A 23,601-nucleotide genomic window follows, 5' to 3' on the forward strand; every position below is an offset into this window, starting at 1 on the left:
TCCCAGCAGAAGCTCTGCTCATCAAGGGGGAATCAAAGTGCTGTACAAGAAACAGACCAGGCCATGGGTGGGTAAAGCCTTAGTGGGAGGTGGTGCAGCACCCTCTGCACAGCAGGCCTGGGCAGCAGGTCCTCACAGCTCACACTCCATGCTCCAAACCACCTGGATTCTAGAGAAGCAAAACCTCCACAGCTCATCTTCCTAGCAAATGCCTGACAGATCAACATGCAGCCAGAGCAAGATGCTGAGCCAGCTGCTGCTCTATGAGAGCCAATCTGAGCTGCTCCAGTGACTCCTGCTGACACCTCTGCATGGCTGCTCCCCAGGTGGAAATGAGCAGACACGGGCCAGGAGATCCTCCTTTGCCCAGGCAGCACCAACCACACCTGCAAAGCCAGCACCACCTCTTTGTAAGTCCTCTGCTCATGCAGGTCATGTGCCCTGCAAACGGGCAAGTGGCCTTTGTGATTCGTTCCATGGTGGAGCTTCAGCCAGGACCTGTGAGCTCCATATGGAGAGGGATGGCTGGAGCTGGGATGACCCAATGTGCTCACAGAGGCAGCCCTCTTAGGAAAGGTATCATTTCCTGCAGCTTTTGCAGGTCCTGACCTCACTGATGGATGAGCCAGCAACATCTGCAAAGCACGGAGAGAGGCCACTGTCCAAGGTGCAAGTTCCAGCAGCCAAGCCAGCAGCACTTATGGAGCTGGGAAAGGTAAACCACTTCTCTGGAGACTGAGATGGGGCAGGCTCCAGCTCATGGCTCAGCAGTTACCAGCAACCACAGCTGCACTTCATTCATTGGTTCTACCTCTGGAGGACACCATCACAGTCTCTACACCACTGCCCAAGAGCATCTGGGAAGAGAACTCAGTGAAAGCCATCAGTATCTCCTATCTCCTGTCTATACCACTCAGAAGCACAAATAACCTTCTGCATGGTCCTCACCTTGCACACCCTAAACAGACTCAGAATGTCTGCACTGCAACAGCACTCCTTAAACAGGACCCCCTGGTCCAAGCCTCTTTCTCCATGACATCATCTCTACGCATCTTTCAGTTTTCCAGCCTTGCCCAGCTTCCCAACCAGGATCTAAGGGTCAGCAGTTCCTGGCAAGAAAGGCAGGGGCTAGGTGTGGCTGGAAAGGAATTGAGACTTAAAACTCTCTCATGGCTTTAATCCACTGATTGGTCTCATAAAACACGAGCATTCCCTGGCCACCACAGCAGGGCTCACGGCTTCCCCAAGAGCCTTGCCCACTTCTGCGCCTGCAGACACCATCAGACAACATCCAGTTTGAAACTTTTGCACCCAATAAATCCACAAGGCTCCATCCAGCATTCACTAAACTGGTTCCCCACGCCAGTTAGCTGTGAAGAACATGCTTCCAAGCAATATGGAAGCACTCAGGGGAAGTTATTTTGAGATGAACCTTTACAAGTGCACTCCAGCAAGAGCATTTAGTTGTGTCCTATCAATGCTGCAGACCCCACTACCCCCGAACCAATGCTCCTGGAACCATCTCCTCCTTCAGAGCTCTGGGAGAGCTCCAAGCAGGCCAGAATTCCTTCTTTGTGAGGCCAAAGAGGGGGTATTTGGGCTTTTTCTGATGTTTTACCACGAGAGGCTGGGTTTTTATGGCTCACTCCACCACAAACGTCAGACGGCTGCCAGGACGCAGAGCTGCAGCGGGCGTCTCCACCAGGCTCTTTCGCCTCCTGACCTTTATTTTCCAACCATCACCATCAAAATAAATAAATAAATAGAGCCAAAGAGCACACACTGAAGGACAACCCATGCACGTTCCTCTTGGAGCCGGATGTTTGGCTCCCAAAGGCCTTCAGAGGAACATGGAAGGAATCTGGATTTATTGCTCTGGCACAAGCTGTGCCTCTGTGCCTTGTCTGCTGAGCTCACCCCATCCATCCGAGATGCCCCTAGGAGCAGGAATGGGTTCAGCAGGCTCTCAAGGACTTGGCTGCTCATCAGGCTGCCTTTGAACACTAAATGTCTAAATCCTGGCCCCTCACACCCAGATGATCCACCTTGGAAGTCACAGCGCTGGGTGCAGAGCCAGGGGACACGGCAAAACCTCCCTCCTTGTCCTGCGGCCAGCTGGCCATGGACACCACCACACGTGCTTCCTCTGAGCAGACATCTGCTGTCCCCAATGGGAGGGTATTGGCACGTGGAGAACAAGCAGGAAGCTGGGCTGGTCACTTTTCACATCCCTACAAGGGTGAGGCTGCAGAGCATCCCTCCACCTGCCAAAGCTGCTCTGCGGTCAGCTTCTTCCACAGGATAGGGCTCCCAAAGGGCTATGAATGGAGGGAATGGCAGGATTAGAGATAGGACAAGAGGAAAAAGCCTCATGTTGCCCTAGGGGAGGTTTATGTTGGACATGAGGAACAGTTTATTCCACAAAAGGGTTGTCAAGGCCTCGAACATGCTGCCCAGGGAAGTGATGGAGTCCCCATCCCTGGAGAGGTTTCAAAGCTGTGGAGATGTGGTGCTGAGGGACATGATTTAGTGGTGGCTGGGCAGTGCTGGGGTAAGGGTTGGATTCCATGATCTGACAGGTGTCTTCCAACCCAAACCAGGATATGATTAATTCAATCACTTTCACACTTTGTGCTGCAAGGTCCCTGGCCACCATGGTCACCAACATGGCCAGAGAGGAGCCTGTCCTGCCTTTGGCTGCTCAGGTCTCCCTGCAGCAGCCTGGGCTCTAGTCTCTGGAGCACACTTAGTGAAGTCCTGCTTGCACAAGGATGACAGGATTGGGCACCATGACCCACAGACCATAGCTGTGTGGAGCAGCACATGGGGGACAGGGTAAGATGTCCCTCCCAAGCACATCTGGTGGGCAGGTTCCCATCAGAGCAAAACACACTCCCAAACCAACCAAATAAAAGGCAGGCAACAGGCAGGAGCAGAAGAAACACCTAATCCATGCCTTGGAGGGAGAGATGACCAGAAATATCCCTGTTCTTCTAGGACACCTTTTGCTCCAAGCAGCAGAGACAAGGACACCAATCTGGGCCCCAAACCCATCACATCAGCTCCTGAAGTCACAAGGCTAAGCCCTAATCCCACAGCACGCGGCCAGAGCCCCACCACAGGGGAAAGGCAGGTCAGGAGGACTGACCTCTTTGTTAGCTTAATTAGCAATCAGGAATTCACTCTGTGCTAGCCCAGTTCTGTCACCCAGCTCGGCTGCACAACCCATGGTGGTGCTTCCATCTCCTGACACGGATACCACACGTTACCCGCGGAGCGGAACTGCTGATGCTGCACATCCCATAGCGTGGTGCAGCCACAAGATCCTGCAAGGACAGGGCTCTCCAGCTGCTACAGATGTGGCCTCATATGGACCACCCAGCCAGGAGCTTTGAGAAAAAAAAAATATCAGAGGTGCACAAACTTGTTCATCCAGAAGCCAGCTCAGGAGATTTTGGGGACACACCTCAGCTTTCCTCACCACAAACATACCTGCTTATAGATAAAGATCAGGCTGAGGGGGGCTGATCTACCAGTTGTTCACAGAATCATTTAGCTTGGAATTCAGGTTAGAAAAGAACTTCAAGGTCAAGCAGCTGGTCAATTTGTCTGTCATAAGCTGGATGTGTCTAGCTCCATGGGGCATGCTCAGCTCTGCAGAGGAGAACATGCACCTTCCAGCAATGGGACAGCCTCCCTAGAGCCAGCATGCTGAGAAGAAAAAAAGCCCCAAGCAGGAGCCAAGCCAATCCAGGAGCAGCTGGATGGATGGACAGAGCAGGTAGCCCTGCACATCCCTCAGCTGAAGGTCCCAGGATCCACTTCCACAGCCAGCACAGGAGGAGTTCCATCAGCAGATTGACAGGTTCATAGCATGGTTTGGCTTGGAAGGGACCTTAAAGAACAGCCACTTCCAATCCCTGTGCCGTGGGCAGGAACACCTTCCACTAGCCCACGTTGCTCAAGGCTTTGTCCAACCTGGCCTTGAACACCTCCAAGGAGGGGGCATCCACAACCTCCCAGGGCAACCCGTTGCAGTGTCTCAGCAGCAGCAGAAGCGCTGCTGCAGTGCATTCATGGCTGTAACAGGGCACATCCCCCACCCCACGGGATCTTCAGGGTGGGGTTTAGAGCAGCTCGTGAGCTGCGGTGGCAAAGTCACTTGACAGCACCTGAAGAGCCTATTGAAGGGTCTGATGTGACAATGACAGCAACATTCAGCACCTCCAAGCATGACTTCAAGGCTGCTGAGGAATTCAGATGAGGCCAGCCCCAGTGCACGCCAATGACTCCCAATTCCCTGGGACATCTCCAGGCAGGGTCCACGCCGTGAATGGCTGAGCAGGGTCCAAGGAGAGCCAGCAGGGCCCGGTGGCATGCAGGGTGCAATTAATGGAGCTATGCTAATCACTACCATGAATATTCATTGTGCCCATCCTGCAGCAGATCCTGAATATCAAACAGCAGCAGCTCAGGGCAGGAATAGCAATCTCTGGGCAAAGCCAGCGGTGGTTTCAGCAACCGGAGGGCTGTGGGAACCAGGCAGGAGGGAGAGGACCAGAGCTTGGAGATGGGAGCTCAGCAAGCTGGACTGCTGGCTTCCCATGGAATTGTTTTGGTTGGAAGAGACCTTTCAGCTCATGGAGTCCAACTGTTAACCCAGCCCTGCCCGGTCACCACCGAACCATGTCCCTCAGCACCCCATCTCCATGGCTTTGAAACCCCTGCAGGGATGGGAACTGTGCCACTGCCCTGGGCAGCCTGGGACAGGCCTTGCCAGTTCTCAAGGAGGAGAAATTGTTCCTCATGCCCAATCTAAACCTCCCCTGGGCAACCTGAGGCTGTTTCCTCCTGTCCCATCACTTGTTTCTTGAGAGAAAAGGCTGACTCCCACCTGGCTCCATTCTCCTTTCAGGAAGCTGTAGAAAGTACAAGGCCCCCCCACAGCAACCCAGCACCCCAGGAGCTGATGCCTTGTACTGGGCAGGGAGCAACCCCATGCCATACAAGCAGAACTACAATGAACTACAGGCAATGGGCAACAGAGCTAGATGAGCTTTAAAGGTCCCTTGCAAAACACTCTGTGATGATTCTATGACTCTAAGCCATGGAAGAGCTCAGAGCCCCTCTCCCCACAGGGCTGGTCCTGCACCACTGCCTGTGACTATGTGCCACCAGGTGCCCAGAGTGGCAGGTCTGCTCCAGCTCCCACCACCATAAACCAGGTCTGGTGTTGGGGAAGACTTTTACAGTCTGGAGCAAGTCTAAGCTGGGTCTGCATCTCCTTCTTTCATGAGAAGCAGCAAAAGGGTGTCTGGAGCAGGCTTGGGGGTGAAAGAGCCAACAGCAACACCGCAGCCAGAGCTTTGGGAGCTTCTGCTGGTGACAGCCCCCCACGTGCTGTGTGGGAGTCGTGACCACAAGCCCTGGCTCTCAGCTGCCTCCTCTTTGTGGTGGGAAACACCAGCGTGCATCTGAAGCCCAGCTCAGCCCCATGGCTCTGCAGTAAATTATGCATTGAGCAGCAATCTCGGTGACTCACAGCGCAAGCGAGAACACGCTCACCAGTCCCAAGGCGAAGAAGTCCTACATTGAAGCATGAAAGAAGGCTTTTTCCTCATTTTTCTACCCTACCACTCTCTTAAGAGCCTCGTGATCACCACCAGCTCCCTGCACACAATTTGTCTGGCACGGGCAGCTCCTCGGTGCCTTTAACAGAGTCCCACCCACCCAAATCCCCTGCAGGCACCTCCAAAACAGACAACAGGCTTCCACCTGGCCTGCTGCTCTTCCCTTAGCAAAGAGCAGATAGAAAAGCATTACAAAACACAGCTTTCCCTTCTTTTGGGTATTTCCAGCCTGTCAGTCAAGAGAAGCCTCAGCAACAGCAAAGGAGAAGCCTCCTCCAAGCTGGCCCTTCTTTGGTTCCTGCGAAGGGAACGGAGCAGATGGAGAAGCAAAGGACAGCAGCGAATAATTAAGGCAAAACACTTTCTCCACACACTCCTAGCAACAGGACAAGAAGAAATGGCCTCAAGCTGCACCAGGGGAGGTTTAGGTTGGACATTAGGAAAAATCCTTTCCTGCAAGTGGGGGTCAGGCACTGGAACAGGCTGCCCAGGGAGGTGATGGAGTCACCATCCCTGGAGGTGCTCAAGGACTGCGTGGCTACGGTACTTGGAGACAAGATTTAATGGCCACGACTCGATGCTCTTCGAGGTCTTTTCCACCCTTAATGCTGATTCAGTGATTCCTTCCTCCTCAGAGACCTCCCCACCGCACGGCATGCCCCTGCAGCTGTGCCCGGCGCGGGCAGGACCCAGGGCAGACCCCACAGAGAGGCTCCTAATTAGCAGTTCCCAGCAATCAGGGTTTCTAATTGGCTGAGATTCCACACAGCAGATAGTGTGCTGCTGTCCCAGGCACTCGCCTTATCTAGGTCAAGCCGTTAGCTGTGCTCTCAGTCTGCACCCATTTTCACTTTGATTTCCAGCCAGCGAGCCAAGCCCATGGACATCAGCCTGACATCTTGACCCTTCGTGAGCAGGCACGGAGGGAAAGCAAGCAGCAAGTCCTGAGGCACTTGGACTGAATCACAGAATTAAGCAGGTTGGAAAAGATCTTCGAGATCCATCAAGTCCATCACCCAACACCAACTAATCAACCAAACCACGGCACCAAGTGCCTCATCCAGGCTCTTCCTAAACACTTCCAGGGATGGTGACTCCCTGGGCAGCACATTCCAATGGCCAGTCTCTCTTTCTGTGAAGAACTTCTTCCTAACACCCAGCCTAAATCTCCCCTGGCACAGCTTGTGACTGTGTCCTCTTGTTCTGGTGCTGGTTGCCTGGGAGAAGAGACCAACCCCCACCTGTCTACAACCTCCTTTCAGGTAGTTGTAGACAGCAAAAAAGTCTCCCCTGAGCCTCTTCTCCAGGCTAACTGACCCATCTTCCTCAGCTGTTCCTCATAGGGCTTGTGTTCCAGACTTTGTGGACCTTCTCTGGACACTTTCAAGTAACTCAATATCTTTCTTGAATTGAGGGCCCCAGAAATGCCCACACACAAGCCCCTGCTGCCCATCAGCTTGGAGAAATGAGCCTGGTCCATGCTGCTAGCAGGTGCTTCACCACCACCACAAGGGCTGCACAAGGCTGCAGGACAGGTAGTCTGAAGCTGAGCAAGGACATGTTGAGCAGCACACCACTCAAAAGACACGATTAGGTGGGACCCCAGGACCTCTGAGAGCTCACACTGAAGGGGTTTGGGCAGCCAGAGGCATGCAAGGTGAGATGCAAGAGGACAAGAGACACAAAGGCACCTTCAAATGTGCAACAACAACTTAGAAGCACTTTCTAAAGGCACCACCTCATTTCATATGAAATGGAGGAGAAACTTAGCTGTGAGGGTGCTGGAGCCCTGCAGCAGGCTGCTCAGAGAGATGGTGGAATCTCCTTCTCTGGAGAGATTCCAAACCCACCTGGACATTGTGAACCTGGGCCACCTGCTGTGGGTGACCCTGCTTTAGCAAGGGCTTGGACTGGATGATCTCCTGAGGTCTCTTTCAACCTCACCATACTGGGATTCTGTGCTTCTCCTCCCATCTGAATCCACCTCAAAGCCAAGCATGAATGAGAGCCATCTGCCCTACACAGATGTAATTATGTCACCAAATGACTTCTCATCCAGGATCCTGCCCAGACTCTACTTGAGCCAAGCAGCTGGAAGCAGAGATAGATGCCCATGCCCTCGGACCAGGGTAAGCAGTGATGCAAATGCCACCGTGCCTGGAGAGGAAGAAGGGAAGGAGCTCTGTCTCCTCTCCCTGCCATGGCAGCTGAGTGAACAGAAGGCAGCAGAAGATGACTCTGTGAGCCCTTCTGCTGGCTGAGGAGCAGCGTCTGTTGGTGCAGAGTCCTTGGCACCGGAGGTCACACCATGGCAGGACTCACTCAAAGAGCTCATGACTGGCAAATGCTGAAACCTCAAAGCAAGCAGAAACCAGGGGCAGAAACCCAGCCCCTACAGAGTATCAGGCCTCCTGCCTACCCTCTCTCTAGGTCCATCCCACATCATCCACTCACCCACCCCATCCCTGGCAGGATATCACACTAAGCATTGCATCTCCTGTGTCCACAGCTCTCCAAGCCCTGTAAGCCCAGCACTGGCAAAAGCTGCTCTCTGCAAAGCACTTTTCCACTTTTCCATCCAAAGACCTGCTCTTCCCTTCCTCTGTGTTCTCTGCAGCTGACAATCCCTGATGTGCAGCCTTCCAAGGGAAGCAGGATGCATCCAGCCCAGGCATCACTTCAGGAAGTTCCTGGCTATGCTTCAACCTCTACTCCATCCTGCTCAGCATCCCGTGAGATCCCCTCTGAAATCTGGATGCTCCCAATCCAGGCTCCCATCTCACAACCAGGGCCAGCCTGTGAATTCCAGCATGAGGAGGGGAGCTGGGAGAACCCTCCCTGTCCATCCTAAAAACATGTGGATGCTTCCTCCATGGAAAGTTCAACATCATCAGACAGCCAGGGTTGGAAAAACCCAGAGCTTCTCCTGCCTGGTCGGCATCCCTGGTGCTTGCACCATCACTGAGCAGGCAACAGTGATGTCCAAGGTGAGGCCCACAGCAAACAGAGATGCATTAATGGACGAGCCAATGAGTGGGACTGGAAGTAGCAGGCACAGAATGGTGCTCTGGCAAACAGCAGCATGATCAGAGCCGGCACTCCTTCATCCCAAACAGCCAGCACGATGTGAGCAACCACAGGGCGGGTCCCGCACCCCAGCCCAGGGACACTCACGACTTGGATTAACCACAGCCCAGGAAACTGCTCACACTCCCCAGCTCCTTTGTAACAGCAGCTACAGGAGCTGGAGATGCACAAAATAACAGCCATGAAAGGATTAAAGCTGGTCCCTGAAGCACCTTGAGGTGTGCAGCACAGTATGAACAGGTCACTGCAGAGTGCCCATGGGAAAGCCACGCTGCCAGCATACACTGGACATTTATAGATTCATAGAATGGCTTGGGTTGGAAGGGACCTTAAAGACCATCTAGGTGCAACCCCCCCTGCCATAGGCAGGGACACCTTGGTGTGAAAGCAGCCCAAAGGGGATGAGGAGTACTGGGCAATGCTTTAGGGGTCAGAGCATGCAGTGGTTTCCAGGATTTCTGTTCTGCCAAGGAGGAGAAAAATTAATTCCTGCCAAAGATCTCTGCAGAAAGCAACAGCCCTGCTGACAGAGCCGAGCTGCTCGCTTCAAAGCCCCACTTCCCATCAGAAAAACAACTTGAAAGGCGCTTCCAGCTCCGCTCGAGCTGCGGGATCAAAGCCAGAGATTAGCAGCAACTGCTCGACACCCAGGCGAGCACGGATCTACCGGCTGCAGGCACCCGGGCTCGGGGATTAGCAACCCACAGGGAGAGAGGAGGGGACAGAGCTCTGCTGTGAGGTACTGGGGACACACACAGCCCCATGGGGAGCACACAGGCAGCCCTGCTGTAGGGCACAGGGGGATTGGGCAGGACCCTCTATTGCCACCGAAGCATTGCATCCAGTTCTGGTGCCCCAAGCACAAGGAGGACATGGAGCTGCTGGAGCAGGTCCAGAGGAAACCACGAAGATGATCAGAAGGCTGGAGCAATCCCCTTTATGGGGACAGGCAGAGAGAGCTGGGGCTGTTCAGCATGGAGAAGAGGCGGCTCTGGGGAGACCATGGAGCAGCCTTCCAGTACCTGAAGGGAGCTACAGGAGAGCTGGGGAGGGACTTTTTACATGGACTTGTAATGCTAGGATGAGGGGCAATAGCTTTGAGCTGGATGGCTTCCAACCCATCATTCTATGAACAGAGTGGCTGTGGAGAGAGAAGCTCCATCAGCTGCAGGCTCCTGGGCAGCAGCATCCCCAGCACTACCAGTTTTGATGGTTTGGGGCATGTCTGATGCTGGGCAGGGTTTGGGGTCCTGCCAGTGAGCACGCCGTGGTCAGAGCTACAGAGTGAGGCTGCAAGGGGAAAAAACGACACCGAATCCTAATGCAAATATTGACTCGGCTGGCAGAACTGGGCACTGATCCCGTGTAATCCCCGCAGTGGAGGTACAAAGCCATCCAAAAACAGCCTGACCCATGCACAGCCAGAGGCAGGGACGACAGGCAGGAGCTGTGCCTCAGGGGAAAAGCCACTTCTGACCCCACAGCCACCCGCTCCCCGCTCCGGGTCCTGCCGATCATCAGGACTGATGAATAGCACAGAAAGAATGTTCCTAGCAGAGGAGAGCTCCCTCCTCGTCCAAAATCACTTCAGCCTGCTATTTAAGAGGGGGGAAAAAAATGGTGTTCTGGCAACCTGCAGACTCTGGCTGGTTGAAGCAGCAATTCAGGTTGTCAAGGGTTTTGTCTCAGGACGGATTTGCCTGCTTGGCCAACGTGGGCTGGGTTGGGGGGGGGAATATTCAAGGAGGTTTAATGTCTATCCCCGGGTGTTACTGCGTGCAAACATACATGGTCGTTTCTTCCTTAGGCTTCCAATTTGCTAATTGAGACATTTCCTCATGGAAAAAGAATGTCCTGGACTGAGGACCGGGCTGCTGGCGCTGCTCTGCGCACAGCGGAAGCTTAGGTGAGGTGGGATGTGAAGATGAGACAGGCACATCAGGGTCTGGAGGCAAATCCAGCCACCAGGGACCCATGGTGCTTCACAGGCACCTGTTGGCACTGAGACCACCTGGCAGCACCCACCAGAGACACAGACCTTGGGGCTGGAACGTGGTGGGAGGCTGAGATAGAGTGCAGGACATCCTACAGCGCAATCATCCTGTGCTGTAAAGCTCACATCCCTGGGCACGTCACAGCAGGGTTAGAAGCTTATGGAGAAGGACAGGTGGGAAACCAGCCCAAGAACCTGGACAGCCTGAGGGCTTTCTTCCCAGGCATCAGTTTGTTTTCAGAAACGAGCAGAAGATAACCTGTCCAGCACACACACACAAGAAGTCCTCTGCATTTCTGCTGGAGCGATGGAAGCGTTTCTTCTGCCCTTATAAAGACACCACAGCGGAGGGATCGATTTGGTTCAAAACATTAACAAGACAAAGAGCCAAAAACAAAGCACTTTAGGGTCAGAAGCAGCCCAGAACATTAAGGCAGAAAGGCCCAAGGATGAGGCAGCTGGAAACATGAGATGGGTGCTAATGCGGGTAGGATGCCTGCAGCCAGAGCCACACCGGTGTCACCTCAGAGGGGACCAGCCCTGGCTTCCTTCACTGTTCAAGGGGGCGGACTGAAAGAGTTCTGCAGACTCATGCAGAGTGCACGAGGGACAGAGGGATTTCTGACTTGACACAGGTCAAACATCATCCGTTTGGGTTCACACAACACTCTGTGCCACCGCAGCCACCGCAGCAGAATTCAGCTTCAAAGTGCCCCGGGGAGATCCCAGGAGCCTGGCTCTCTCCTGCCTCCACCAACAGAACCACAGCTGCTCAGATCGATACAGACTGAAAGGAAGGGGCTGCAGCGCCTGTCTCTGCTGCTCCAGCTAGGGGAAATGAGGATAGAAAACACGGGCTGTCCAGAGGAGAACTGCTGCTGGAACACTGGTCTCAGCACAAGAGGGTGGAAGGGAGACCCCAAAAATCAAATTCCTGGTCAGGCTTCAGCCACTTTCTCTGCCAGACAGCACCAGCCCTGGCATGGTCCTTCTGGGAGACACAGAGGACTCCTCAGACCAGTCCCTGCAGGGATGGCACCTGCCAAGAGATCCCTGAGATCCTGTGGGAGGGTGAAGAACAAAGGAGTTGGGGTGCTTGGGAAGCAGAGGGAATCTCCATCATTGTCTCATACACTCACAGAAGGGTTTTGCTCGGAAGAGACCTTGCAAGGTCATCCAGGGCAACCCCCTGCAGTCAGCAGGGACATCTGCAACTAGAGCAGGTTGCTCAGAGCCCCAAACATGCTGACCTGCAGGAATGGGGCATCTCTCACCTATCTGAACAACCTGGATTAGGCTCTCACCACCCTCAGCATAACAAATCTCCTCCTGTCCAGTCTGAATCTCCCTCTTTTAGTGTAAACTAAACACATTGCAGCTTTCCAGAAGGAACTGCCCGCAGTCTGACCTGTACTGTCCCAAGAGGGATGAACAGGCACAGCCTGAGCACAGCAGCCTTGGTGGATCACACTCACAGTCCCCTGGGCCACTCTCTGCCACCCCACCTCCCACAGGACAGGAAAAACCCCAGGGAAAAGCCACAGTCCTGTGGCAACAGCCACAGGGTCCCTCAGTACCCAAAGATGCCTTGTTGCCCAGGTGTTTGGAGAGAAGCTGCAAAGATCACCAATGAGCTTCAGCTCCCGGGTTTGGTACACACACACCAACAGGAGAAAAATAAACTAGCAAAGACCCAGCTCAGCCCCCTAGGACCAGCATCCTGGAGGAGCCCACAAGCCACATCCTTCAGCCCACACATCTTCCAGGAACTGTTTGGCTTAACCAAGAGGTGCTACCTGGGGCATCCAGAACCAGATTCTGCTCTGACAACCACCCTTCAGCAGGGAAGTTTTTCTTCCTCTCTACTCTGCCCTGGTGAGACCACATCTGGAATACTGCATCCAGTTTTGGGCTTCCCAGTTCAAGACAGACAGAGAACTGCTGGAGAGAATCCAATGGAAAGCCAAAAGGATGATTAGGGGACTTGAGCATCTCCCCTGTGAAGAGAGGCTGAGAGTCCTGGGGCTGTTTAGTCTTGAGAAGAGAAGACTGAGAGAGGTTCTCATCAATGTGCATAAATATCTGAGGGGTGGATGTCAAGTGGAGGGGGCCAAGCTCTTTTGGGTGGTGCACAAGACAAGAAACAAAGGGTTCAAACGTGAACAGAGATTTCACCTCAACATGAGGAGAAACTTCTTTACAGTAAAGGTGACAGAGCCCTGGAGCAGGCTGCCCAGGAAGGTTGTGGAGCCTCCTTCTCTGGAGACTTTCAAAACCCACCTGGATGAATTCCTGTGCAGACTACCCTAAGTGATCCTGCTTTTGGTGGGGGGTTGGACCTGATGATCTCTTGAGGTCCCTTCCAACCTCTGATATACTGTGATACTACCCCCATGCAGTGCCTCAGGCTGGGGTCAGAGTGGCTGGAGAGCAGCCAGGCAGAGAGGGACCTCGGGGTACTGGTTGATAGCAGGCTGAACATGAGCCGGAAGTGTGCCCAGGTGGCCAAGAAGGCAAATGGCATCCTGGCCTGGATCAGGAATAGTGTGGCCAGCAGGAGCAGGGAGGTCATTCTGCCCTGTGCTCAGCACTGGTTAGGCCACACCTCGAGTCCTGTGTCTGGTTCTGGGCTCCTCAGGTTAGGAAAGATGTTGAGATGCTGGAAGGTGTCCAGAGAAGGGCAACAAAGGTGGGGAGGGGTCTGGAGCACAGCCCTGTGAGGAGAGGCTGAGGGAGCTGGGGTTGCTTAGCCTGCAGAAGAGGAGGCTCAGGGGAGACCTTATTGCTGTCTACAACTACGTGAAGGTAAGTTGTAGCCAGGTGGGGGTTGGTCTCTTCTCCCAGGCAACCAGCACCAGAACAAGAGGACACAGCCTCAAGCTGTGCCAGGGGAGGCTTAGGCTGTATGCTAGGAAGAAGTTCTTCATAGAAAGAGAGATTGGCCATAGGAATGTGCTGCCCAGGGAGGTGGTGGAGCTGCCAGCATTGGAGGTGTTTAGGAAGAGACTGGATGGGGTGCTTGGTGCCATGGGTTAGTTGGTTAGATGGTGTTGGGTGGTAGGTTGGATTCGATGATCTCAAAGGTCTTTTCCAACCTGGTTAATTCTGTTCTATTCTATACTGTGACACCATCCCAGCAGGGGCCCTCCCTAGGGGGGGGCGGGGGCTTACCTTCAGCTTCTCGAAGCGGTCGCTGAGGGACGCCACTTGGTGGTCGCGGTGGCGGCCCACCAGCTTACATAAGGCACAGATGAGCTGGTCGTCAGCAACACAGTACATGTTCACCTTCTCGTTCTCGTGCTCCAGGCACGTCAGGCCGCGGAAGTGGGCGTCGGGCACGGGCTCCACCAGCCGGTGGCTGGTGAAGGGCTTCTTGTTGGGGTGGGTGGCCCGCAGGCAGCGGTCGCAGTAGGACACCTCGCAGGTGATGCAGGTCTTGACGGCGTCCCGCGGCGGGTCCTGCTCGCAGAACTGGCAGGCGATCCTCTCGCCGGCCCCCGACATGGTCGGGCTGTGGCGGAAGGTCCTCTCGCGGCGGCTCTCGCTGGGGGAGTTGGGGCCGCTCAGGGACGCCTTCTGGAAGCGGTCGATGATGTTCTGCAGGGTCACATTCCTCTTGAGGCCCTCCAGGCCCCGGTGGTTGAGGGAGATGACATAGCGGCAGGTGGGGCACTGGAAGGCGGTGATGGGCTCGATGGACTCGCTGGAGGAGCAGCTGGACACCAGGATGCGGTGGGCGCAGCTGAAGCAGAGGCTGTGGGCGCAGGGCAGCAGGAGGGGGTCCTCAAACAACTCCAGGCAGATTGGGCAGGTCAGTTCTGACTCCAGTGTTTCCATCTTTAGTGAAAACAATTCTGATTCAGCATCAAAATCCAGGGAAGGTGGTTTGGTACCTGAGGGAGAGCAGAGTGGAGACGTGAGGCAGCAGCACTCCAGGGCAGCTCCTCTCCACCAGAAAGATACCCAGGGGAGTCAGACACCTCACATCTGCAACACCCCTACACTGCTTCTACAGCCCAGCCAAGGTCCTGCCAGAGCACTGCTCCTCACCATGCCAACCACCTGAGCCGAGGATCTGGCTGGGGTCAGCACCCAGGGATGCTGTGAGGCAGGAGAGCCCTTTGAAAGGGAAGGGAGAAGAGAAAACAGCCAGCTCCTCTCCATCTGCTCCTAGTCCAGTCAAGAAAGAGGACTTGGACAGCAGGACTAAAGATAAACCCAGGAGAGACCACATGATTTCATGTTTCTTTTGGCCAGTGCTGCTCAAGACAGGAGCAGAGGCTGTGCTGCTTTCCATGCACAAAGGCACAGCAGAGATAAACCCCTGAAGATCTCCTTGAGCAGCCACGCGGTCCTGTCCCTGCGGTGAGGGGGAAAAGGTGAATCACCTCCTGGAAACTGAGCAAAGCCAGCCAGGAGCTCTAACACACCGTGCCCTGCTCTGTGCTTCTCCAGCCTTTTGGGAGCACGGCAGGGAAGGACAAGCAGCAAAATTACAGCCTGCAAACTCCAGCTCAGCTGTCCTCTGCTGCTCCCCAGCAACAACCACCTCCTGTTTTCAGATCTCCTCCCCTGCAGGAGGCTCGCTGCGGGTCACCAAACCTCCTCCCACAGAGACTCCAAGCTCTGCCTTTGCAGAGCACCAAGGTGCACCACCAGTCACCTTCTCAAGATCAAGCCCTAGGTCTCAAAGCATGTTCCTCTCATCAGCCCACATCCCAGCAGCCTTCCCCAGCAGCAGAGCTTTACTTCCTCACACAGTGAAAGCCAGGAGGGGACAAGCAGCCATAGGAATTACCCAGGGAACATGCCATCATCCCCTGGGGATAGCCACCCTGGCTTCTCCACTTGTTTCATCCCCTTGCATGTCATTGCCTGTCCCATCACAGACCAGAAGCCATCAGCCACAGCTCCTGGATCCCCAATTCAAGCTACAGTGCCAGCCACCCCTCACAGGTGCTTGTCACCTGGTTGCTCACAGGCAACACTGCACTGGGCACTACTGATCCCTCTCCCATTTACCAAAGGGTTCAGGCTTCGTGTGATGGACACTAGGCCACGCTTGAGACCTGGGCATGGCTCTGCTGCCTCCAGACACCAACCAACCACCCAAAGCCAAGGCAGAGCCTCTGCCCACACCCATGCCCTTTCAGTGCGAGCGGTGCTGGCAGCTGTCCCCAACACAACGGCAACCAAACACCCCTGGGGGGACAACTGCTTCCAGCCAGCCCTGCCAACGGCAAACCACCCAGCGTCCTGCTGGGACCTGCCCGTGCCCATCCCTGCCCATTGCCCCAGCTCTTCCTGAAAGAGGATCTGCAAGTACCTGGAGGAGACCTTCAGCTCTTCCTGCACGGCTCCAGGGTTGATAAAATGGAGCAGTTGAGTACTGAGACGTGTCAGTGCTGCAGTCACCTCCCCAGGCCCGGCCAGACCCCAGGCTGGGGCAGATATAGTCACAGAGGTTCTGAAATAAAGGTTCTTTTTCCCCCAGAGAGGCAGTGGAGCAGCAGCTGCAACCAGAGGAGCCAAGGAGCACCAAGGCTCCCTGCAGCGTCCTCCCTGCATCTCAGGCCTCTGAGCCTGTCTGGGCCATGGGAAAGCAGCAGGAGGAAACGCTCCTGGCTGCCTGCCCAGGCTCTGGGCGCTCCACAGCACCAGCCCCGATCCAGCTGGATCCACCGGGCTCCTGGCCGGGCAGGGAGAGGGATTGCCGCTGCATGGCCACAATCCCCACACTGCCATCCCTGCCAGCTCCCAGCACTCCCAGTCCAGACCCCTACAAACTGCCCCTGAGCCAGGCTGGTCCCTTCCTGTGCATGTGGAGCAGCTGCCTCACTGCAGGACCCAATGCTGCCAGCTGCCTGGGCAGCCCCAGCATGGGCACAGCCCTCACCTCCCTGCTGCAGCCATGGTACTCTCCAGCCAGCAGAACACAAGGAAGAAGAAGGATAAGAATGGGATTTGCTCCAGTCTGAGCAACATCAGGGGAAAGAATTTAAAAACAAGGACTGGTGGGAGAAGATCCCCACAGCCTCTGCAGGGCACAGCAGGAGCTGCTCAAAGCCAGCACAATCCCCCATGAAGTCAACATCGCATCCTGATGGCTTAGCTGCCATCGGAGAGGAAAAAGGGTGTAAACAGCCTCTTGGTTTGTTCCTGTGGTTGTTCTCATGCTAATCTTGTTTTTCTTCCCGGGACAACATCCCCCAGCTCTGGGAGGGGCCTCAGAACCCATCCAGGGCAGGAGCAGGGACCAGCAGCTCCAACGCACCTGGGCGAAGCAGTTGGTGCTGCCTCCAAAGCCTTTTATGCCTCTGCCTTTGATGTTCCCTTTGATGTCCAGGATTGATGTGGCACGAGGAATGGCTGATTAGATTAAAATCTGCTTTATTTGGAGTCATTAACTCCCTAAATATAAAGGTTATAACATATTAATGCTGTTTACAAACAGAGACATGTCACCTGTGCCCAGGGGTCAGCTGGCACCGGGGACACTCCTGGAAGCTGGGCAGGGCTGCGGACACACAGGCAGCAACATAAACCCAAACAGTCCTGCTGTGGGTGGGATTTGTCCCATTGCATAACCCTTGGAGGCATGCAGCGTCCTCTGCTCAGTGCTAGGGCAGCCAGGAGTGGCTTTAGGTGGGTGCCAACCAGCCCACAGGCACCTGCACTGCTGGAGGCCAGCCTGTGCAGCAGGTGAGATGGAATCATGGAATCCCAGACTGGTTTGGGTGGGAAGGGACCTTTAAAGGTCATCCAGTCCAACCACCTGCAGGCAGCAGGGACACCTGTAACTACAGCAGGTTCCTCAGAGCCACAACCAACCTGACCTGCAATGGTGCCAGGGATGGGGCAGCTACCACCTCTCTGGGCAACCTGGGCCAGGTTCTCATCAGCCTCAATGTGAAAATTATCTTCCACAGGTGTCACACATTCCCACGTGCTGCTCCACACCTCCCTGCTTCCTGGGTTATTGGCAGGGCAAGACACAACTGCCAGAGGGGACAAACACAGGACAGATGGTGTAGCCACAGTCCCTGCTTCCTTACTAGGCTCATAGCTCAGGGTGGTGGGAGCCTGCCGGGTACCACCCAGAGCTCCTGTGCCAGCCCAGCAGCGGCACCTGCACTCCAGCTCTCCTCCGCCTGTCGGCAGCCCTTGGTAGCAACACCTCCAGCCCCTGCAGCCCTCCAGCATCCTCAGGCACCCTTGGCCTACATCCACACCAGCACAGCAGCCAAGACCACAGCACCCACAGTGGTGGCAAAGCCAGCTGCCAGCTCTGCCAGGACACAGGGTGACTGGTATTTGGACTGCAAGCCTGTTTTTTTGATGGGCTCCAAAACCCAGGTTCTGAGTGGGAGCAGCACAAGCGTGGTGAGCCCCAGGGGTGCGTGGGGTGTCCTCAGCAAATCACACCAGGGTGGTTTGACACAAAGGTTCCCTCTCACAAATAGTTATTTCACAAGATCAAAGACAAACACCCTTCATTGCTACCTCCAGCTCAGAGGCTCCTCCTGAGCAATGCAGAGGTTTGTCACCAAGGAAAGAAGGGAGGAGGGGAGAACCAAGCATCAGCAGGGGATACTGCTCACATCACCCCATCTATACACCTGGGAGGGGACATCCTGCTGTACATCACCTCAGGCCATGCCAGACCACCCCAAAATTCCCCTTGGTCCCACTGACCATCTCCAGGCAGCCCAACATCGCCCCTGCTCCTCCTGCTTGTAGTTTCCCCTTGCCCCTGCTGAAGGACAGCTCTTGCTCACATATCCACACCACACAAGTCGTGGAGTTTGGATACCAAACATCCAGACAGAGCCTTATGTCTGTGTTCAAAACCAACAGCTGCAGTCTCTGCTCACTCCCTGGCCACAACTGCATCTTGGGTCAGTCCCCCTGCCCCTGCCCGGGGCCATCTCCATGGCCCAGGGATGCCACAGCCCTTCCCAAACCCTGCAAGCAGTGGGTGCGATTGATTTAGGGTGCAGTTCTCAGTGCTCCCCAGGCACCAGCACATCCTTCCTGTAGATCTGGTGATGGCTGATGAGGCTACAACATCTCATCCCGCCTGGCATCTGGGGTCACTGCTGTTTGGTGGCACAGGGCCACGTGCCTTGGTGAGCACCAGCCTCTGCCAAGCTGGACACAGCAGTACCCCCCTCCCCAAACCACTGCACAGCATTTACACCCACCAACAGCTGCCTGCAGTGAGGCTTCCCCTCCAGCACACCTCTGATCTTCTCCACCAGCCTCACTTGCCCCAGTGTTTGCTGAGCCCACTTGAAATTCCTCCTGGTCCCCCCCCCAGCACAGAAACTGGGCAGGGCTCTGCCAGGCTTTCAGAGCCCCACGCTGCAAACCACCTCTCCCCTTTGTGTTAACTCTTCAGGCTGGTATCTTCCCCACCAACTGTGATTTATTTTTCTCCTTCCTTCCCCCGTTCTTTCTCCCCTCCCTTTTTTTCAGCCCCCCTCCCAGAAAGGCTGCAGCCCAAAACTGCTCAGCCACTTCCAAGAAAGAGGCTCAGGAACAGCCACGCTGCTCCACCCCAGTGCTTAAAAAAAAACCCTTAAATAATAAAATAAAATATGGAACCCTTCCTTTAATTGGCTGCACGACAGCAGGATATGAAACCCAGGCAGCAGTTGTCTGTGTGCTTTTTGTTGTCCTCGTGAAAATTAGCTCGAAATTGGATCACCCTTCAGGGAGAAATAAAAACCCATCCAGCAGCCACAGCCCGGCCCCGAGGAGCTCCAGCTCCCACGCAGCCCTGCCACGGTCAGTGGGACCCTCTGGCAGCAGCAGGAGTTTAAGGGGGGCACGGGCTCCCCCCCCCCGCTACACCCCAACCCTGCCAAAACCCCCCCTGCTACCCAAACAACAGCCCTGAAACCAGCTGCCCTACATCTGCCCTTGGGAGAGGTCTGTCCCAGGAGAAGCAAGGGTCCTAGGAGGAAAACCAGCCCCTGGCCATGCAATTAGCAGCAGCTCCTGCCTAGCCAAGATCCTCAGGGGACAGAGCGAGGCAGTTGGGCTCAGTCAGCCCGTTCAGGCCGAGCAGTTCCTCATTTTTTCTGTGCTTGGCTTGCAACCTCGACAGGCTGCTGCGTGTGGAGCTGCTGTGCATGTTTAACAGGGGATTGCAGGCTTAAAGCTCTTACTGCTGAGGAGCAGCTCCTGGACACGAGCATGGCCCTAGCCCACTGAGCACCCCCCTTGGTCCATGAGCATCCCTCCAACCAGGAGCATCCTGCCCGATCCGTGAGCATTCCTCCTGGTCCATGAGTATTCCCCCTGGTTTACCAGCATCCTTCTGACCTTGAGCAATCCCCTGGTTCCCCAGCAACGCTCTTGACCATGAGGTTCCCCCGAGTCCTTGAGCATGCCCCCTGGTCCCCCAGCATCCCTCTGACCATAAGCATCACTCCTGGTCCCCCAGCACCTCTCTTGACCATGAGTATCCCCCCTGGTCCATGAGCACCTCTCCTGGTCCACCAGCATCCCTCTTGACCATGAGTATCTCCCCTGGTCCCCCAGCATTCCCCCTGACCACAAGCATCCCCACCTGGTTCACCAGCATCCCTCTTGACCTTGAGGTTCCCCCCAGCCCATAAGCATTCCCCCTGGTCCCCTGGCATCCCTCTGACTATGAGCACCTCTCCTGGTCTCCCAGGATCCCTCTTGACCATGAGTACCTCCCTTGGTCCCCCAGCATCCCCTCCAACCATGAGCATCCCCACCTGGTTCACCAGCATCCCTCTGACCACAGTGCCCCCCTGGTTGAACAGTATCCCTCTGACCTTGGGCATCCCCTCTGGTTCATCAACACCCCTCTGACTACGAGGATGCCCCTGGCCAGGCCATCACTGCAGCACTGCCCTTTCACCTGCTCCTTCCTTCCCATAAACCTGAAAGCATGGCATTGAATGTGGCCTTTCCTTCCCACAGCTCCTGCCCCAACAGTCCCTTCAGGAGCTCAGCTACCTGTCCAAAGGCTGCAAAGACAAATAGCTCATCCTCCAGCTGCTCTCCCAGTCACTTTCTGCAGTACTGAAAGGAGGAGGAAAAAGCCCTGATTAAACTGGATTTCCCGTATGAAAGCCCTGCGTTGCTGTCCTTAATCCATCACACCAAGGCACAGGCACTTCCACACCAGCTTTAATTGTTTTCTCAGCCAATTTGCCACCATAAAGCCGGCAGCTCCACAATTCCCACTCCTTCCTGTGCCTCTCCAAATGAAGGACGGGGCAGAAGAAGCTGCACTCCCTCGCTGCAGTTATTTAATGAGAGCTTACTCTCTGCTTGCTGTTAAACTCCTCCGGAGCTGCTGGCTGCAGCTCACCAGCCGTGGCCCTCTGCTGCTCTTTAATTTCTCCCTGAGCACAGCACCTCATTGCCCTGGGGAATTCCACCCTCATCGCTGCCCACGCTCTCCTGACTGATGGCACGGAACCGTTCCGCTTCCTCACATTCCTCCTCAACTGCTCCTGCCAGGCTCCATGCCCATGTGGAGCTCGTGGGGCTGGGAGGGTTCCATGCCCAGCTGGTGGGTTGCCCCTCGGACAGCTTGCACAAACAGATTTGGTTGGGTTTCCCCCCAAATGGGATTATTCCCCCTGCAAGCTCTGCACAACCTCGGCAGCCACCCATGCCGGCACTGCCCTAAGCTAGGATGCTCCAACCCATGCACCACGGGTCCAGCACCCCCAGCAGCCATCCCCACTGCAGTCCCTCCAGCTGCCCTGCTTTAGGGTGCTCCATTTGTCATCCTCTTTTCTGTCTCTTCTGAATAAGAGGGTGGTGAGAGCCTGGCTCAAGTTGCCCAGAGTGGTGGGAGATGCCCCATCACTGGAACCATCCCAGGTCAGGTTGTCTGGGGCTCTGAACAACCTGCTCTAGTCCAGATGGCCCTGCAGGAGGGTTGGACTAGATGACCTTTAAAGGTCCCTTCCCACCCAAACCATCTCTGCCTGTCAAGCAGCTCCATGAGCCTCCACCACCCATCACCACACTAGGGCTGCTGCAGTTTCTACACAAACAAGAAGCCTTCAACCCAGCTCTCCCCCGTGCTCCCCCAAACAGCTGCCTCCTCAGCTCAGCACCTCCCCTGCCCAGCCTGCTCTGCTGTCCTTGCCCTCCTGCCAGCATGGGACTGAACTTTCCCCATGGGTTCCAAAGGCTGATGACTTCAACAGCTGGGCAATCAACTGATGGCACCATTTGTCCTGGCAATGCTGTGAAACTCGCCACCTGCAGCCACCACCGGTGCACCCGGGCAGCAGGAGTTAGGGAGGGCTCATGACAACAGGGGGAGTTTTGGCCTGCTGTGAAACCATCAGCTGCTGATGTCCTGTTTGTCCAGTCTGGCTGGGTTGCAAGGCAAGATGAAGCAAAAGGCTGGGGTGTTGTTTTAAGCCCACACAGGAACTCAAGCCATCACCACGCTGTGCTCCCCAACACTGTCATCAGGGGCCAGCCTTGTAGCACATCACTTGGATTTATTGGGACCTTTAAAGCATCCCCAAGCCCACCAGCATCCACAGCAGCCTCCACAGATGGAGCTGAAAGCTCCACCTGTAGAGGCAGATCCCTACATGCTCACACTTAGAGCTCACCAGGAAGCAGAAGCAGAGACGAGGAGCTTGTCTCAGGTACCTGCACAGCACGCAGATGCTCTGGCCAAAGCCCCATGAGGTCTCCACCAGACCAAACCTTCATTCACCTCCAAGACATCAGAGGGGCAAGGATCAAACAGAGCTCATCTGGTTTTTCTCCAGGAACATCCTGGTGGAAGGGAAGATTCTACCTCTTTCCTACAAGCAGTGCCAGGCTCAGCAGCAGGTAAACAAGGCACCCTGCCCTGCCCTGCTCAGCGAGGTGACAGCTCCCGAGCGCTCCCGGGGGACCTCGGCACACCACGTGTCCCCCAAAGGCTCCCGAGGGGGCTGGCATCGGGAGTTCATAGCATGCAAGGCAGGGAGAGATCTCTGCAATTTGCTTGCAGCTGTTGCAGCCAGGCACATGAGTCCCTTACCGTGCAGACTGCTCAGCAGCTGCAGTGCTTCAGCCCCACACAGCAACGGTGCCCATCGCCCTCCAGGAGCCTTGGGGGGCAATGCCCTTCACAGACCTCTCCACGCACCGTGCCATGTCCAGCCGTCCGCCACAGCCTCCCCAGCCCCTCTGCCAGCACCTGCCACCACAGCTCAGGGGCTGGAGCCCCGCAGCCAGGTCGTCACAGCAATGGCAGGAAGGTCACAGCGATGCCAGAGCCAGGGATATCCGCAGACAGCCAGCTCCAGGGGCTGCAGCGGCGCCGGGAGCAAGCCCCACCTTCCCCAGCCGGAGCAGCTGCGAGCGAGCCACTCACAGCCCGGGCACTGAGAGCAGCAGCTGGGGACCTGGCATGCCACCAAACTGGCACGTTCAGGGCTCCCGTGGCCTTGGCACCAGCAGCCCTGCCATCTCCTGCCATCCTCCCTGCCCCACCTGCTGACCCTGTGCCCTGCCCCAGGTCTCACCACCTCTCCTGCTGTCCTGTCACCCAGGTCCAGGTCTTCTCCTCCACTGCCCAGCAGGGTGGGTGGCTGCTGCCCGGCAGAGAGCACGCACGGCACTCACGTCAGCTCCCGAGGACAGACCTATGCCCGGCTGCCTCCTGCCAGGCCACACATGGCAGCAGCTTCTTGCTCCAAGCCCTGCTCCAAGCGCACCCTGCAGCTCTGAGTCCTGCCCCTGCCTCAGCCTGCAATGCAGCTGCAGCTCCAGCCCAGCACCGGCCCCTGGCCCTGCAAGGACAAGGGAGGGCACAGCTGCCAACCCAGCACAGCAGCAGCTGCTGCCTCAGAACCACCTCTTGGGCTCAGGAGCAAGCCTGGC

General features: G+C 55.7%; 1 protein-coding gene across 3 annotated transcripts in view; it reads right to left on the bottom strand.

The window, feature by feature from the left end:
* MID2 (midline 2) overlaps positions 1-23,601 on the bottom strand; it is an 82,812-nt gene that overhangs the window by 37,341 nt on the left and 21,870 nt on the right. For 2 of the 3 annotated variants that reach the window (XM_054169663.1, XM_054169662.1), the window contains exon 2: positions 13,882-14,603. In XM_054169663.1, coding sequence (XP_054025638.1) covers positions 13,882-14,547 — 666 coding nt within the window. In that variant the 5' untranslated portion in view covers positions 14,548-14,603. Of the gene's footprint in view, positions 1-13,881; positions 14,604-23,243; positions 23,272-23,601 lie in introns of those variants that run through there. The other variant, XM_054169660.1, reaches the window with a different exon arrangement.

Source organism: Dryobates pubescens, chromosome 18 (genome assembly GCF_014839835.1).
Source record: "Dryobates pubescens isolate bDryPub1 chromosome 18, bDryPub1.pri, whole genome shotgun sequence".
Classification (NCBI taxonomy): domain Eukaryota; kingdom Metazoa; phylum Chordata; class Aves; order Piciformes; family Picidae; genus Dryobates; species Dryobates pubescens.